Source organism: Atractosteus spatula, chromosome 5, assembly GCF_055471065.1.
Source record: "Atractosteus spatula isolate fAtrSpa1 chromosome 5, fAtrSpa1.hap1, whole genome shotgun sequence".
Taxonomy (NCBI): Eukaryota; Metazoa; Chordata; class Actinopteri; order Semionotiformes; family Lepisosteidae; genus Atractosteus; species Atractosteus spatula.
Window position 1 is genome coordinate 61,747,910 of NC_142710.1, and position 16,983 is coordinate 61,764,892.

General features: G+C 36.6%; 1 protein-coding gene across 1 annotated transcript in view; it reads left to right on the top strand.

Annotated features, from left to right (window-relative positions):
* The window catches only part of slc6a11b (solute carrier family 6 member 11b), a 39,969-nt gene that overhangs the window by 14,767 nt on the left and 8,219 nt on the right, over positions 1–16,983 (top strand). Inside the window, exons 7-11 of the mRNA XM_088916545.1 lie at positions 254–388; positions 10,814–10,917; positions 11,993–12,117; positions 14,641–14,753; positions 16,659–16,796. Coding sequence (XP_088772671.1) covers positions 254–388; positions 10,814–10,917; positions 11,993–12,117; positions 14,641–14,753; positions 16,659–16,796 — 615 coding nt within the window. The remainder of the gene's footprint in view (positions 1–253; positions 389–10,813; positions 10,918–11,992; positions 12,118–14,640; positions 14,754–16,658; positions 16,797–16,983) is intronic.

Consider the following 16,983-nt stretch of genomic DNA (forward strand, 5'->3'; position numbering starts at 1 on the left):
GGTCAATGCAAGGTTTGTTATGGAATGGCCTTGTTCACTTCTTTTCTTGATCATTTATTTTTTGAAATCCTACAGCATAACTGTATTTGTGCTTAGAAGATGTTTGCTTTTGCGGAGAAAAAGCCAAAAAGCAAATTCAGTTTTATAAAAAGGACATCTCTTTAAATATGAATGACGGTGTTGTTGTCTTTCTCTTAATTTGTGGATTTTTTCTCTTATATTTTAAAATATGTATTGTTTGGTTTTTTCACAGGTGGTATATGTCACTGCTACATTCCCTTATGTGATGCTAATGATCTTATTGATACGAGGAGTTACTTTGCCTGGAGCTTCTGAGGGGATTAAATTCTACCTGTACCCTGATATCTCTCGCCTCTCCGACCCGCAGGTAGGGACGTTTCTCCTTGGGGCTAGTGTTTAACAGCTTCACAAGACACTGTCTGCAGATGAAAATGCATTCTAGTCTAAAAAATTATTTAATGAAAGCACAGTGCTTATACACCAAATGCAATATATTACTAAACAGACCTACAGTACTGAAGAAAACCTGTATGTGGAGGTGAAGGATGTAACCTGGTGTGAACTTCAATGAACTATAAATGACAGGCTTTGCTAAATATACAGTAGGCTTGCTTTATTTCCTTCTCTACATGAAATTCTTCATAAAACTTCAATTTTAAAATTGCTCACAATGGAAAGGCAGTCTAAAAGCAGTATTAAATTATTTGTTAATCCATGAAGAGGTTTACCAGTTCTTTGAATTAAGATAATCCCTTCACTTTTAGGCTCTGAAAACATCATATTTGTAACAAGAGAGATTCTTGAAGTTTATACACGAACATGTACTGTGGAATTTTGGCACCCAATCCATGCGTTTGGCTCAGATAAATATTTTTGAAGATGTAAGGATCTAGGCTAGGATACAATACATATTCAGCATCTTAAAACCCTTACAAAAATAGTACTTACTAGTGTAAACCATTTTTGTTTTAAATTATTGGAAAAGACAGCACTGCTCTTTTTCTTCAACATTAAACAAATGAAGTCCCTGACTACATGACCTTTTAGCGCATGGTTTTGTGCATAATAACACAGAAATTAACGTGGGTGTGTCATGGCTTAATTGAACTTCTGGACTTGCACAGTTTGGCCTTTCTAAATTTCCACCTTAATTGAATGAGTGAAATTTCTTGTTTCTCTGTGATGGACTGGCATCCCATCCAGGGTGAATCCTGCCTTGTGCCTGTTGCTTGCCAAGATAGGTTCTGGCTCCCCTGCAACCCTGTATTGGATAAAACAGTTAGAAAATGGACGGATGGAAATGTCTTGTTTCGTCCCCTGTTGAGTAATGGGACTGGTTTATATCATCCAGGTGGGTTCTGCACTTCAGTCGTTGATAAAATGGGTTCCCTTTTATGTGTGAAGCACTCTGGGACCACATGTACTATAAGCTATAGTTATTATTATATAATGCTTTGCTACATTATATTATTAAGATTGTGAAATCTTGAAGAGCATTTTAGTGAAGACAGGTTTTTTAGTTTCTAGTAAATTTCAGATCTGCTTTGATATTGAAAGGTACATGATTTAAAAATGGAAAGTATGACCCTATTCATTTAATGTTGATTTCCCAAGTTTCTAGGCAACAGCTCAGAGAAAGCATTTGATAAACCTTTAGCCATCTAGTTGTTAGAATGAGGGTGACTTCTATACTCAAGCTCCTGTCACTCTACTGAAGTGTTATACTTCTAATTCTTGACAAAGGAGAGAGAAATTCAAGTCCCTGTGAAATAGAACTGGGTCTTTTCCCCCTCGTCAAAGGAATACGTTATTTACAGTTGAATTTATTTAGTATTATACCTCATTGAGGGAATTCTTTATTGGTGCAATTTATACATTAACTAACCTGATTAGGTTTTGTGAGTGCAATAAGCTTTTTTTTTTATCTTTAACGTTCAGTATGTGGTTTACATGGACTTCACATAAGCTTTGCCCTGGGAAATCATTGTCTAAGCTAATTAAATTTTAATTCTATTGAATTGAATAACTGTAGTGAAAAAAAAACTCCTGCAGCTTGCGTATGTTTGTCTTGGTGACCTACTTTTTTGTTAGTCAAGTCTTCATCTATTGTTCAGTATTTCTTAATTTGTTTTGAGGGGGCTGAGCTTTTCTCAGTTGAATAGAACCATTTTACCTCCTGCACCTATGCTTATGAAAGCACACATTAATAAAGCCTGAAATTATAACACTTACGATTATGTTAATGGCTGTTGGGAGCTGGGTTAAATTCCCAGAATTGACTGGCATCCTGTGTTTCTAGCATGCTTTGTGGGCCTACAGTATATAACCTTTACCATGAATGAACAGCTTTCTGATAATGGACAATTGTCTTATTCATTATTACTACTGTAAATAAAATATTTTGTGAAAAAAATCTGACACTGAACATGATGCAAGGAAACACATTCCCGAATGTTAGGGCCTCATTGGAATTATACCGAAACGCGTGTTCGTATAGCTGCCTTTTGCTTTGAGACCAGCAATAACTTGACCGGAAAGGAAATTTTGTTTCAAGCTCCCCTGTAGTTCTTTGTTGAGCGTTCAAGGATGTGAGAAGCCGATTGTAAGAAGAAAAGTTGATTATGTTTTTCATATTATCCAAGTTCTAACAAATTAAACATTTACGAAGCTGGCTCTTTACACCAAAGGAACTAACCTGGCTTTTCAGTAATTATTATTGACAAATGTGTGGCTGTTCCAGTAGCTGTGGCCCTTCCCGAGTGCAAGAACACTTATAATGGCCTCTATTGTAGTGTCGGCACAAATCCATTATATTGCAGAGGACGTGATCTGGCAGAAAGTTCATACAGAGTTTAAAACAGGTCACTAGCTCTGCAAGCAGTGGAAGAAAAATATTGACTTACATTACATATTAGTATGGTACAAATGTACAATAATGCAAAGCAGCAGCATTAAAATTCAAAAGAAAGAAGTAATCAATGAAAGATGGTGGGTGTTTAGTGGTACTGTATGCACAGTATTGTACCGTGTTTATAATTTCTCCTACAGTATGTATTTCATCCACAATGCTGGAGTTTTGAAACCCACACAACAAATTGCACACACATGCACACATTCACACCACAATGTTCAGCTACAAAAGATAATCTTGCAATTTAAATTTAAAATATTGTTACTTCTGTCCCTTTTCCCTCTACTAGCCTTTTGCAAGTCATAAATGCCTTCGTGAAATCACAAGAGTGCTGCTTTGTCATACTGTATATACAGTAGAAACATAAGCTTTAGATGAATAGTTGTAAATTATTATTTAAAAAGCTACCACTTAAACATACTGTAAAAATTTTGCTTTCCTTATTTGAAATAAAAGCAACCGATCTTGCGGGCAGGAGAAACAGCCACGTGAAGTGAATTGTATATCATTTTGGTAATTTACTAAAACTGATGATATAATGTATCATCCTTTGCTTTCCTTTGTTTCAAATGCTGCACAGAAACATCTTTTCCTAGCTGTGCATGGGCTGTCAGCATCTGTCCTGTGAATTGATTCTCTGTTCAGCAATGCCAGTAGATTTAAGATTCTGGACTGCTACAGCATCCCATCAGCCATCCTACAGTGTAACATTGTACTATGACTGTGGTCAGCCTTGCTCTTGGATCCTTACATGTACTGTATCTGCTTTACAGATTGAACTGTTACTTTTCTGTGTTCTTTTAGGATATCCTAATCTGCTATGAGAACAAGTTATGTAGCATTTCTGTCAATGGTGTGGTTGGTACTGTGCTTTGCTGCATTTAATTTAGTTATTGAGTAAAAGTCTTCCTACCATTAGAAAAAGTAAACCAGCCACATGCTGTTTTGATGGCTTGTAAAGCAAAGTGTATATCGTTAGTCATCTCTGTATTAAATATGTAAGCCAAGCACATACTGTAGCTAAAGACACACACTGTTGTTGAGTGGTAGTGCCATGCATCTACTGCTTGAATAAGGAGAGAAGTGAAATTAATATCGATGCACTGCTCTAATGCTTGTTGAACAAGTCTAATTAAAATACTGGTTAACTTATACATATTAAGTTTCATACTGTTCCTTGTTTGTAATTTGGTTTCCTTAGTAAAAGGTGAAAAACTTGTTTGTGATCAGATATATCTTGGATACATAGCTCTTTAATTTAATAACAAGACTTAAATTTAAAATTCATTACAGATAGGAAAATTCAATTATCAGTACTAATTCACTTGCAGTAATGAGATAGTAAACGCACACTTCCAATACACTAAACAAATATGCATATAATTAGATATTCATATAATCTAATATATCTAATAATATAGAATTATATATAAATATAATTCGTAATTAAAATCTGGTGAGGCAAGAGCATCAGTCAATAATGTTGAAATAATTTCCAAATAATTTACATATACAAATAAGTTTAAAAATCAGGCAAATATTGTAAAAATGTATCACATTTGTCATAAAAACATATCTTTGTCATATCTTGGACAGATACTGTAACATGGCATTCTTTATCTTTATGTTTATTTATAATGTAAAGGTTTAGAAAGTTTACAGGAGTAAACGTTATCAGGGGAGTAATTTGTTTTCCCTATAGACATCAACTGTATTGGTTTTCAATCTGACGATTTTGAATAGAAATACGTTTTCAGGAAAACAAATGTGTATATTTCCTAAAAAATGTTCTTTTCTTCACTTTTACGGAATTTCAAATGGCTCCATCAGTAAATGCACCAGATTGGAATATAGGCTGAACACTATAGTCCATACAAGGGGCGCTATGGTTGTGCCTAACTAGATAAGTGGTAGTCTCTAGGTCATCACTATAACTGAGAAATTGTTCCCGATTTTGGTTCAATTAAGGTCTATTACATTTGAATCTGGAGTTTGCCATTAGTTAAAGAGACCAGGAGTATACAAGAATTGCTGCACAATTGTGTGAGTGTCTCCAAGGATGCATAGATCACAGTAAACCTTTGGTTTGTGTACATTGTTGGTTTTGGAGGTAGTTTTACATGAACAAATTCAATATTTTTAGTAATGTGCTGTCAACAATCTTATAAAACACTACTTTATATGTGATAAAATAATTGGGAAGTTTTTTGAATATTCTATTTAGGTTGGAAGAAGAACCAGAAAGCTTTAGGTTCTCCTAATTGGGATTTGTTTGATTGCCTTAGTCCAAGGCTCTTTAAACCTGTTGCATTGTGCCTGGGCATTGGCCTTGTGGTCAGTGAGAGCTGCATCTCTAATCAAGTGTACAGGGTCTGTGAGATTTGCTGGTACAATGGCCACACGTTTGAAACTATGTTAATCAATATTTGTTTTTTCCAGATTGAGAGACAAAAAGAAAAAAATAACCCTGCCAGGTTTTAAAGAATTTCAGTGTTTGTTTTCTTCTTGTAAAAGCCCTTGAAGGTCACATTACCCCTGCTGAGACAAAATTAAAGTATTCAAGTACAGTACATTCTCCATGCTGGAGTGCCTTGGATCAAGAATTAAGGATTAGGAAACCCTGAAATAACATTTTGTCCTCAACCATCTGTGTTTCCTCCTTGTTGCCCCTTACAGCAATAAATAAAATATCTGCCCTTGCATTGTATTTGAATGCAGAATGAATACATCTGCTCCCAATTACTGCAAATTAGGTTGTGGTTGCATTTAAAGTTTTATTTTTAAGCATTGTATTGTACCTAATAGCTTTGAGCATGTCTCAGCTAAATAGGAATGGATTTAGAAAACAACTCCAACTCCAAGATTTGGGCTCTTTATGCTCCCTTAGACTGATTAATTGGTGACTAATTTCTTCTTCTGTAATGCATATTTAAATACTGTACAGAATACAATTTTGAGCTGTTTTGAGCTGTTGTAATGATGTTCATCATTACAACAGTAGTCTCTTGTTTATGTTTCAATTAGAAGACTTTTAAGTCTTAAGTGGTCAGTTTGTTTGCCTGTTTTTTGCAAGGTTAAAGATGTTTGTGTTAGCACTGTTTTATGATACCTTCAGGAAACCCGCCAAATACTGCTCCACACTGCCTCCAACAGTTTTCACTGTCTCAAGGATTTATTTTAAGATTAATTATCTTTAAACAGGGTCTACGTTTTTGCTTCATATTAAAGGTTTCTACTGCCACTTGTGCAATGGGCAATGATATACTGTATTTGCTATATAAGGTGATTGCAGAATGTTAGTCTGGCCTGTTTTGTAACTTGCAGTAGGTAGCATGCCCTCCTGATTGTGGGATTGAAATAAAATCACTAACAGATGGCTTCCTCAAAAACTTATCTGAGTCAATTGTTAATCTGCCAATTTCAGACTCCTTATTCTGGAACAGTGTCAACATTCAAATGTGAGATTTTTTACATTTTTGTAGAACTGTTATGAATTATCTGTGTGTTAAATGTTTTTATGTTTCAAAGTTGGAAGGAGAGGACTGGGGAAAGAGATTTGTTTTACGGCCTGAGTTTATATCTAACCAGTGACTGTTAACCTACTTACAATTATTTCTAACAAAGTATTACATTTCTTCAGATCTTAAAAGGTACTGTCCTGTACATTCAAAATTCTGTGCCTTCTGTCAAATACTAGTCATGACACTGCAGTTTTATTCACTTAATGTAAGTCTACTTCAGAAGTCAAATCATAAGTGTGGTGATAGCCTGGGTTAATTAAGGCTAAAGAAACAGTGTATAGCTCCGTTTCTGTATTTACAGTGGGTGACTGCTGTCTGAAATGGTGAAAGGTAAATTGCACAATACTGGATAAAGAAAAACACTGCATAGTATTTGAATAGAGAGTCCCCAGCACTAATATTTAATTAGCTGTCAGATGGATCATAAATCCCTTGTTGACTTTATTTCCTGCATTTTATCACTCGCCCTCTGTCATCAGCTCTCTTGGCTTCTATCTAAACCATCCTACCTCATTTTCATGGCTACCCTGGCATCCCACAGCCAGTCTGGTTTGGTCAGAGATTTCTAACAGCACACAATCTACTGAAACTCACCACTGGGTTTAAGCTGCAGATTTAGAGACGAGGTGTTCTGAACAAAATGAAAGTGCACAAAACAAGAAATGTACATATCTGACAACACTGACATTTTTATGTTCATTTAACATTATTTATTATTACAAAATGTTCCCTGCTTCCTGTTTAGGCTTTCAGCACTGCACAACCGTAATTAACCAAGTAAGAGAAATGAAAAACAGGTTAGTTTAAGAGGCATTTCCGACGATTTTGAATTCTAACATCAAAAGTGTGAAGTGAAGTTTGCTTTTAGAATCCCTCCTGTATTGGTTGTAAAGGAATGCCTTTGAGATGTAATAAGAAAAACGCTGTGCTACTGTATCTTCATGTGCATTTCTTTCATAAAAGCAATTGCAGTACATACGGTACTTCAAAACAGTGTAAAGTATGTTGTAACACGAAAGTTAAATTCTCTTCACTTTAATTTTTTTGTAAATGCATGAATCGATTCAGCAAACTATCAGTTCAAAACCAAAATCTAGCAGTTTACTCAATTATTGTATTTCAGTATTTGTGGTGACCTCCCCCTGACTCTCAAAATTTTTATTCTCCATTTAAATGTTCAGTAACCCTGCATGGGGAGAAAACAGACACTACGTTTTTTTGCTCTTTTAGTAAAGGATGCCAGTTGTTTTCTGAAAAAAAAACAGCTGTTTACAATAAGGATATGTTCCCACATCATCTGTTTGACAGCAGTTACCATTTTTGGAAAGATGTTCTCTCACATTCTGTACCCAGATTGATTGTTCCCCGTGTTACTCCTCCTCCAGCGCACACAAACAATATACAAAGAGTGGATCAAGTGTTATTGGAAGGTGTTAGTAAGCTCAGAACACTGTTGGTAACTTGTTTTATCTGCTCCTCACTGAGCAGCAGTGATAAGCAGCATGAAAAATCTACTTAATAAGACTGCTGGTGTATCCAGCACATGACCAAACACAGCTCCCTCAAATGAGCTCACAACAACAACATCAACACAATCCCTGGACCGAATCCTTAGGAGCAGTTGGCCGCACGATAAAAGCGTCCATGGTATGCTTGTGTTTTAAAATAAAACAGGACATAAATGAACATCACCGTAGAAAGGATGGTTTTGGAATGAAGCGGGTTTATTAGCAGAAGGTCAAAAGTGTTTCCCTGGAAACCCTCAGAGGGGAGAAAATGCTGCCAGTTGTCAATTGTTTCTCAGTAAATGAGATTAGTGGCTCATTGGTTATGTGAGAGCATTTTAAAAAGAAATGTTTCATTTGTCACTGCTTCAGTAAGCCTGTTTTGGTGTCTTAAGGTTCAGGTCAGTGCTTGCTCTTTTGTCATTGGGGTACGTAATTCTTCACATACTGCATATTCTTAATGTCCATAGTGCTGAGTTGTTGTAATAATTAATAGTGATGTATTTGTGATATTACATACACTCTTCTTTCAGGATGTTTGTCATGTGGGTTTTTGAAAGGTGCTCTGATTTCCTCCCACCTTATAAAGAAATGCTGGTATCAACTTTGTTATCTGATTGCCATTACCCTAAGCAGGCATATGTATTTTTCTGGTCATGGATAGACCTCGGATATACAACATGTCTTAATCTGGTGGTGTATAGAAAGTTTGTAGGCTCTTTAGCCTTGTCTAAGTGTGTGCTGCACAATGCTAAACAATAGTTGTCTGTTGTTTTAATTCAACATGACATTCTAAAAGCCATCAGACTACCATAGCTGATTAAATATTATGTGGAGCGTGCATGTCGAAGTACAGTAGCTGTCACATTTCAGTGGTTTAACAGGAAAGACCCTCATTCAGTTGCAGATACATGGATGTCTATGTTAGTGGCAATATTAGCAAAGTTTGTTTCTAAGGTCACACTGCAGAGCTATTTAGCTTCACTGTAATGAAAGCTAAAGTAATAATGAGGAAGGCCTATTTATTTCCTTAAGACATTTATACTGTACATGTGCTTTTGCCTTAGTAATGTACACAGTACTATAAAAGCAGTAATAAAGTTAAATATTTAATATTTTACATTGTAGGGTTTTGTTTATCTACATTTTTGTACTCAAAATAAGATATATATGTTGTATAATGTCTACAGGGTAAGTAAAGAATAGTTACACTTTGTTTACTAAGAATCTCAAGTTGCAGCACAAACAGTAGCATAGCCCTAAGCAATAAGGTAAGCACACATACTGTAGGACCATGGCACATTCTTTATTTTTTCAAATTTGTTTTCATCATTTTTAGATGTGACTGAGGAGGCACAACACTTACCAATATGCAATATCATGTTGACATCTTTTTTTCTGCAGTGTACCTTTACAGAACTGTCAGATGCACTATCAGCAATCAGTATTGTCTTCAAGGTTATCAGAGGACTTGTGAAGTTTGTTTTGGCTTATTTCTGCAGTTTTCATGAAAACCTCTCATATTGAACTGCTTGCAGTGCAGTGCAGTGCATTTATCTGAAAAGCAAACCAATGTGTTTTGATTAAATAATTATGTTTGACCCACATTTGCATTTATCCCTTTTGTTTTCATTACTGCAAACTAATTTCATAGTGGGAAAAGCTAATTTAAAACAAGATGTAGTGCAAATATCACACAATGATTTAATTACTTTTCAGAATCATGCAGGTAGTTTATCTGAGAATGTTGTGCAAATAACGTTTATAATTGCTTCCTCTGGAAGCACAATGAAGTGAATACTTGATTGCTTAAATGTCCTGTGTAAAGTGAACAACAGTATACTTTTAAGACCACACTTAGCTTTACTCATTGTCTGATGTATTAAAACATGGATTATATCCATCCAACCTTTTTCTAACTGCTTAATCCATTTCAATGTTTTATGGGAGCAGAAATCTATTCCAGAAAGCAATGGGCACAAGGCAGGATACACTCTGGAATCGAGGCCAGTTTCCCCAGAAGCCAATTAACCTACCGGAATGTCTTTGGACTGTGGGAAGAAACCGGAGCACCCGGAGGAAACCCACGCAAACATGGGGAGAGCTTACAAATTCCTTGCAGATAGTACCCCAGATCCACAGTTGAATCTGTGACCACAGAGCTGCGAGGCAGCAATGCTATGGATTATATATACATTTAAAATGCAAATGTGTATATATAGAGACAACTTTCAAGCAACATGGCCTGTTTTCTTCTCACAGAACAAAACCCTTACACTGGAGTGTTTCTCTATTTCTGTAAATGCTTCCAAGGTGAAAAGGTGAAAAGCCATTTTCACTTTCTTATCCGTGTCAGAATGTGTTCAATGCATAGATGTTTTCTTTTCAAATCCATGGTAAAAAATAAAGATATGGCAGGATGAGATGGTGTGACCTCCTGACGTTTTAATTTATGTCCTCTTTCTGAGCCTTATATCCTCAGTCATCATTTATGCCTTAGTACTTTCCAGTCACTGATCAACTGAAGCAAAGATTATTTGCAACAGCAACATTTTTCAAGACAATGCATTTTCTATGGAATACTTTTTTTTAAACATATGCAAGACAATAGCCAATATGCATGCATTAATTTATTTTCAATTAGTATTACTGAAGATATCCTAATACAATATGTGTCCCCAGTGTATACACTGCATATATTCTTAATGGAAAATTCTGTATTCTTAACCAGGAAAGAAGGTGCTAAATAATACTTAGTAGTATTCAAGTGACACAATTTAAGGAATAATGCATAATGATTCTGTTCTCATCCAAATACTCAGTTAAAATTGATCATTCTTTTTACTTTCCTTCAGGTGTGGGTGGATGCAGGAACTCAGATCTTCTTCTCGTACGCAATCTGTCTGGGCTGTCTCACAGCACTAGGAAGTTATAACAGTTATAACAATAACTGCTACAGGTAGTGTAAAAACATATCTTCATTGAAAGGGAAGTGAGTAAAAAGTGAACTAATACGTTTCAAATTGGGAACTAAAAATACTGTTGTTTTACAGGTTCTGTGCATGTTATGCAACAGTACAATGTCAATGCAGTCATATTCCAGCTGCAATATTTAAAATAAAAACACCAGAAGCACAAACCATCAGTTTCTTCAAATATACTGTACATTTGTAAGGTGCTTATTATAATAGGTCCCCCTTGGCTAGAGCAGCCCCAAGGATCTGCTTACAAAAAAAAACACAAAGGTGTTCAAAGGCTTTATTGCAGACTTGTTCAAAGATTACAATAAAAAATTAAAACAGCTCTCTCATGCCACAATCAAAACCCAACCATCACTAACAGTGTGCATGCTTTTTTTTAAAACAACTTATTAAAACCCATGTGTGTGCACTTTTACAGTATGTCCCTCAAGAATAATCTAGAACAAAATCGACACCCACTGAATCTATTTACAGAAATTAGAGGCCCAGCCCAGTGGCGGCCTCTAGTGGCAGATTGTTTTCTAATTGCAAGCCTTTGTTAGGCCCACCACAGTGCTGTATGCATTTATTTTGTTTTATTAAGGGTGACATGGTGGTAATGTGGTTCATACTGCTGGCATAAAACTCTTGTCCTATGTCCTTAAAAGTCTGGGGTCTGGGTTTGATTCTGGTTTGGGATACCATTTGTGTGGTATTTGCATGTCCTCCCTGTTTTCATGTGTGTTTTCTTTGGGTGTCTTATTTCTGCCTCCTCTTAGAAATGTGAAAGTTGGGTTGGGTTTGATAGACTGCTTTACATGGTTCCCCTCCAGCTTTTATTCCCCAGTCCCTGCTTGCTAACTGAACACAGTGTGATATGCTGTCTCCTGGTCATGTTTGTCACATGCAAGAAGTGCTTATGAGCTTGCTTTATAATAGTGAGATAACTCATTTAATTATCTTGCAAAACAAAACTAAACAGAGTGATATACATCTACAGTATACTGTGCAAATTAGGAAGCTTTTATTTTCCTTTGTACTGTTGATCAAAGTAAAACATGTGTCTTTGTATAGGGATTGTATTATGCTGTGCTGTCTGAACAGTGGGACCAGTTTTGTGGCTGGTTTTGCCATTTTCTCTGTGCTGGGATTCATGGCCTATGAGCAGAATGTTCCTATAGAAGCAGTAGCAGAATCAGGTACGTTCTCGATTAGAAAATGTTTTTGTTCAATAAGTGTGACATATAACTGATAAAAAGTTACTTCAAAAGTCATCAACTGTAATTTATTAGGGACACTGACAGGAATTTTATGCCAATCTTTCTTAAGATAGGATTGCAATTTGGTTGACATACTGTATGTTGGCAATTTAATTTATGTTTGCTATACATCTCTTCAGGTAAAACTGATTTCATTGTGTTAATTGGACATATAAATAGATCATTGAGCACAGACTTAGCTATTAGTCATGACTTTAATTAACGTACCGTGCCCTGCTTGAGTAATGAAGATTGTCTGGCTGCTATCAGCATGATTAAAAGCAGTCTGTGAGAGAAGTTGCCTGGAGAGCATGATATTTTGCTTCAACAATCAGTACATTAGACACACATCCTGAAAGGTAGAGTGGTTCCAGCCCAGAATTGTCACATCCACCTGATCCATTTGCATGATGACTGCACAAGGAATTCCAGGAACAAATAGCCCACATCTGAACAGACTGTATTTCACCAACTACATAAAATAATCTGCGTGCTTAACGGCTGTTCAGGGAAATCTATTGACAGATGATAGACAGAATTGATATCTTCTTGTGGGTAAGATAATATCTAAAGTGGTGACAGAGTCATTGTTGCAATGTTTTATTCAATGAAGAATGGTGTTGCAGTTTCAACAGAAGACAGTTTGTATGGAGACATGATGGTAGGTGTGATGCTGATTGTTGAAGCATAAAGATGGTAACTGGCAACTGGCAAGAAGATGGAAGTGTGATTATCTTGATCTGAGGAGGAATCTTTAAGACAAGAACACCTCTGGTCAGATTGAGTATAACCTTATTCCTTAGCAGTACATAACCAAATATCTTGTCAGTCTGGAGGTTTTGATTTTCTAACAGAACAATGCATGACAATACAGTTCTAGTTTTACAATGGGCACAACTTCCAGAAAAGAAGTGTTGAGGTCTTGCTATGCCCAACGTTTTTTCTGAGCTTAGACCAGGATCTGTCTCTAGAGCCAATTGTAGAGCCAATTCACTGAGAAGAGACAACTGCAGCCTTCACCGGCTGGGTGCTGCTGCACAGGACAAGAATATCACAGCATTCTGTCCAGAGGCAGATCAGGTCTGTGTGTCAGTGTTGGTAGGAGTGCTAATGTCCAGAGTACTCGTACCAATACTACCTTTGCAATGTTTTTATTTTGACTGTCTCAAATTTCATCTGAAGGTTTATGATTCAATAATCTGTCATTTTGCTCCCATTGTCTGGGATTTTCTTTGCTATTCATATTTATTTGTTATATCCTTATTTGTTTAAATTCATTAGACCTAAGAGTTGTTTGTTTTGTACTTCATTGTCTGTAGTCTGCTTAAGAAAATTTTGATGTTAAAGATTATAGGCAAAAATCCTACATGATTAAATATGAATATTTTAAAAAAGCTTTTCACAACAATAATGTGTATGTTTATCTAACTGTCACTTTAAAACAAAATTGATCTTTTTCCTCCCTGTGGCAGTGAACATTATTGCACAATTGCTATCATAAAGGCTTTGAAGGTTAAAAAGATCCACGTCACCATAGCAACCAGTTCTGAGATGTTTCTTTGTCGAAACCCTTAGGAGGGTCTACTGTTGCCCATAGAAAGTGTGCACTCTTTTATTCTAAGATAAAGGACAATATAGCTTTTCATTTCATCAGATTGTAGTAGCCCTGTACCTATCTGGTCACTGCAGGTGATTTCTTTCTCTTCTTCATCTTTCACCTGTGTAGCATTGAGGTGACTTTTGTATTTACCTGTTTTTTAATAAATCAGACCAGTTAGTTTACGACTGGCTATTAACAAGGTGTAACGGATTCCCCCCTTATAGGCAGATCAGCATGGGGAATCTGCACATAAACACATAAACAACGGAGATTAAATGGCCCAAGGAACCACACTGCTTTTATCCTCAGCCACCCTTGTGGTTTACCTATTCTGCTTATTTTCTTCCCTGTTTTCACCCCTGCAGCAGTGGAAAATCGTCACCCAGTCGATTCTGTTTGGTCAGTCTCACTCTTACCCGTTTTCATTCTTACCGGTGAGCTGACACAGAAACGACCGAGGCAGCTACTAGGCAAGACAAGTCTTCGCCAGACTTCACTCCACCTAAAGAGTGTGTAAAAAGTTTGGAACAAATGCTTTTCAAGGATCTCACTCTGAGATCTTTTAGCACTCACTACCCAGCATGGCTGTGAGGATCTTTTCAGATCCTTTTATGGGCAGCTGGCATCTCCAGGTGCACCCAATTCCCCATTTGGGAATGCAAGGAATGTATTCCTGGACCTGTTGCAATGCCGCCCTCTGGTGGTCCAACCCCATTGCTATCGTCCTGGTTCATCTGCTCTGCTGCACAACAACAAATAACAGGGATAAAATCTATGAAGTTACAGTACCAGCTTTCTTTCAAATACAGTTACACATGCAGCTATCTTATCAATTCCACTAATGTTGAATGTGTTTATTTTAGGACCTGGTCTGGCCTTTATTGCTTACCCTAAAGCCGTCACGATGATGCCTTTATCACCATTATGGGCAACACTGTTCTTCATGATGCTCATCTTTCTCGGATTAGACAGCCAGGTAAAAAAAAAATAACTGTGATACCACCGTAGCTCTCTCAACAAGGGCATTTCTTCCATGTTGACTTGACTTTTGAATTTGGTCCTGAACTGGGCGTGCTCACCATGGCCTTCCTGAAGTTCCCCCTCAATATAACGGGTGATGCAATTTCTCACGTCTCCTTCAGATCTGTATAGTGGGGCTGCTGGTGCGTAATGGCTGCCACACGTAACCCAGGAGGGTGCTGTACTTCAGTGATGGTTAATGCATACAGTATCTCCCCCTGCAGTGTATGTAGAGCACTGTGAGATCTTTTGGGATAAAAAGTGCAATATAAATGCAATGGATCATCAATAATAAATAGAATGATGACCATCTCCATTCCTATCTGGAACTACTTTAAACTTCTGGTATGCTTTTTATACTTCTGGTGTCACTTTTCATGTCAGAGACAGCAGATGTACAAAGGGCTTGTCTTGGTCTAATAAATGTTGGACATAATAGTGATGTTAGCTGTTAGGATCTTTTCCAGATCTTCTATACCAAACACTTAAAGCCCACCATCTAAAAAAGGATAGATTCAATAATTCATTCAAGAAATTCTGATGAATACTGTACAGCTTTTTAATAACAATTCATAATGGAACGTATAGAGAGATGATTAAAATGCCATAATACTGTTACAGCACAAGAGAGGCATAAAACATACTGTTGTGGCAGTTAAAAGGAAGAAGTAGCTAATTAATATATTTACAGAGTCAATGTGCTTTTTTTAAATGATCTTTCATGTAAAATAGATCTGTGCATTATGATTGTCAGTTTCCAGAACAACTGTACAGAATTGTTAGAGATTATATATTAAAACCTTAAAGATATTGGGGAAATAGGTGGTGTACCATTCCCACACACACACACAAACATTCGTCTTCTTTTCATCATCAAAACACCAAAAGCAATCCACGTCCTTTGCAGCCTTCGAACTTTTTTTAACATAGCAACCAACCAACCAATCGCATTGCACTGTTACCTAAAATGTGTTATGCTCTTGCTCTCCTGCTCGTAACTGCACATGGAAACAGAAATCTATACATGAAATCCCAATTTCTTACTGGAATTATAAGAGATTTACTTTAACTGAAGAAATTGTCTTTAACAGAATGGACACCCAAAGTGTCATATTTGCCAGACTGCTCAGTACAAATCTTTATATCCAGCAGAGCTGTTTCACTACAAACCATGATGACATCGACACAGAATTATTAATTACAATATCTTCAATATTTCCCTACATAATTGCACTAATGTGGGATGGCTTAGCATGGTGGGTAATCCTTTGGATTCATGACTGACAGGTTGACACTACAGACAGCGTGGTTTAGCTTGATTGAGGCACCTTACCTTAGTTGCCCCAGTCCCCTCAGCTATTGTAGAGTATATACAGTAACGGTGTTGGGGGAGTAATCCCTGCGAACTGGTGTCCCATTCAGAGAGGGGGGGACATGCTTTCTAGTCCATTTAACGCTACAAAACCTTGGACCATGAGCTCTGGCCCAAGATGAGCCTCTATTGCATTGGTATGGACTTCTTTAAACACATTAATTCTACTTTTTTGCTGAATTAACTTCACTCCGTATGTAATATGATATGAAATATTATAACAAATATATATTTTAATAATTATCTTGATAATTATGATATTCTACTGATTTAATCAATTAGAACCTTTTCATTTAAATAAAGGCTTAACTAATAAAAAGCCTAAGGTATCTGCTGATTAACCTTAAGTGTTAAAAGTGTACAAAAAAAGCCATGTGGCTCTTTTTAAGTGCCAGGTGTGTTAAAAATGTAGGGTGAACTGTGGTCTGGAGTGACTGTTTTAACCTGTTTAATATTGTGTTTGGGTTGTTTATTTTGCACTGTTGGCAGTTTGTCTGTGTGGAAAGTCTGGTGACAGCAGTAGCAGATATGTATCCTAACATGTTCCGAAGGGGACACCGAAGAGAACTCCTGATTCTTGCTCTGTCAGTGGTTTCGTACTTCATTGGATTGATAATGTTGACAGAGGTAAGAACATTTCTTTCTCCTAAGTAATTGGCTTACTTTCCAAATACACAAGCGAAACAGTCAAGTCCGAGTGGTTTTTCTTATTTTTCCGTATGGGGCAAGTAACCTTGTAAGCTGCAATTTTGTGAATGTGGCACCAGCTTTTAGCTAAAACCCATGTGTAATAAGCCATGTGAAAGGACATGAC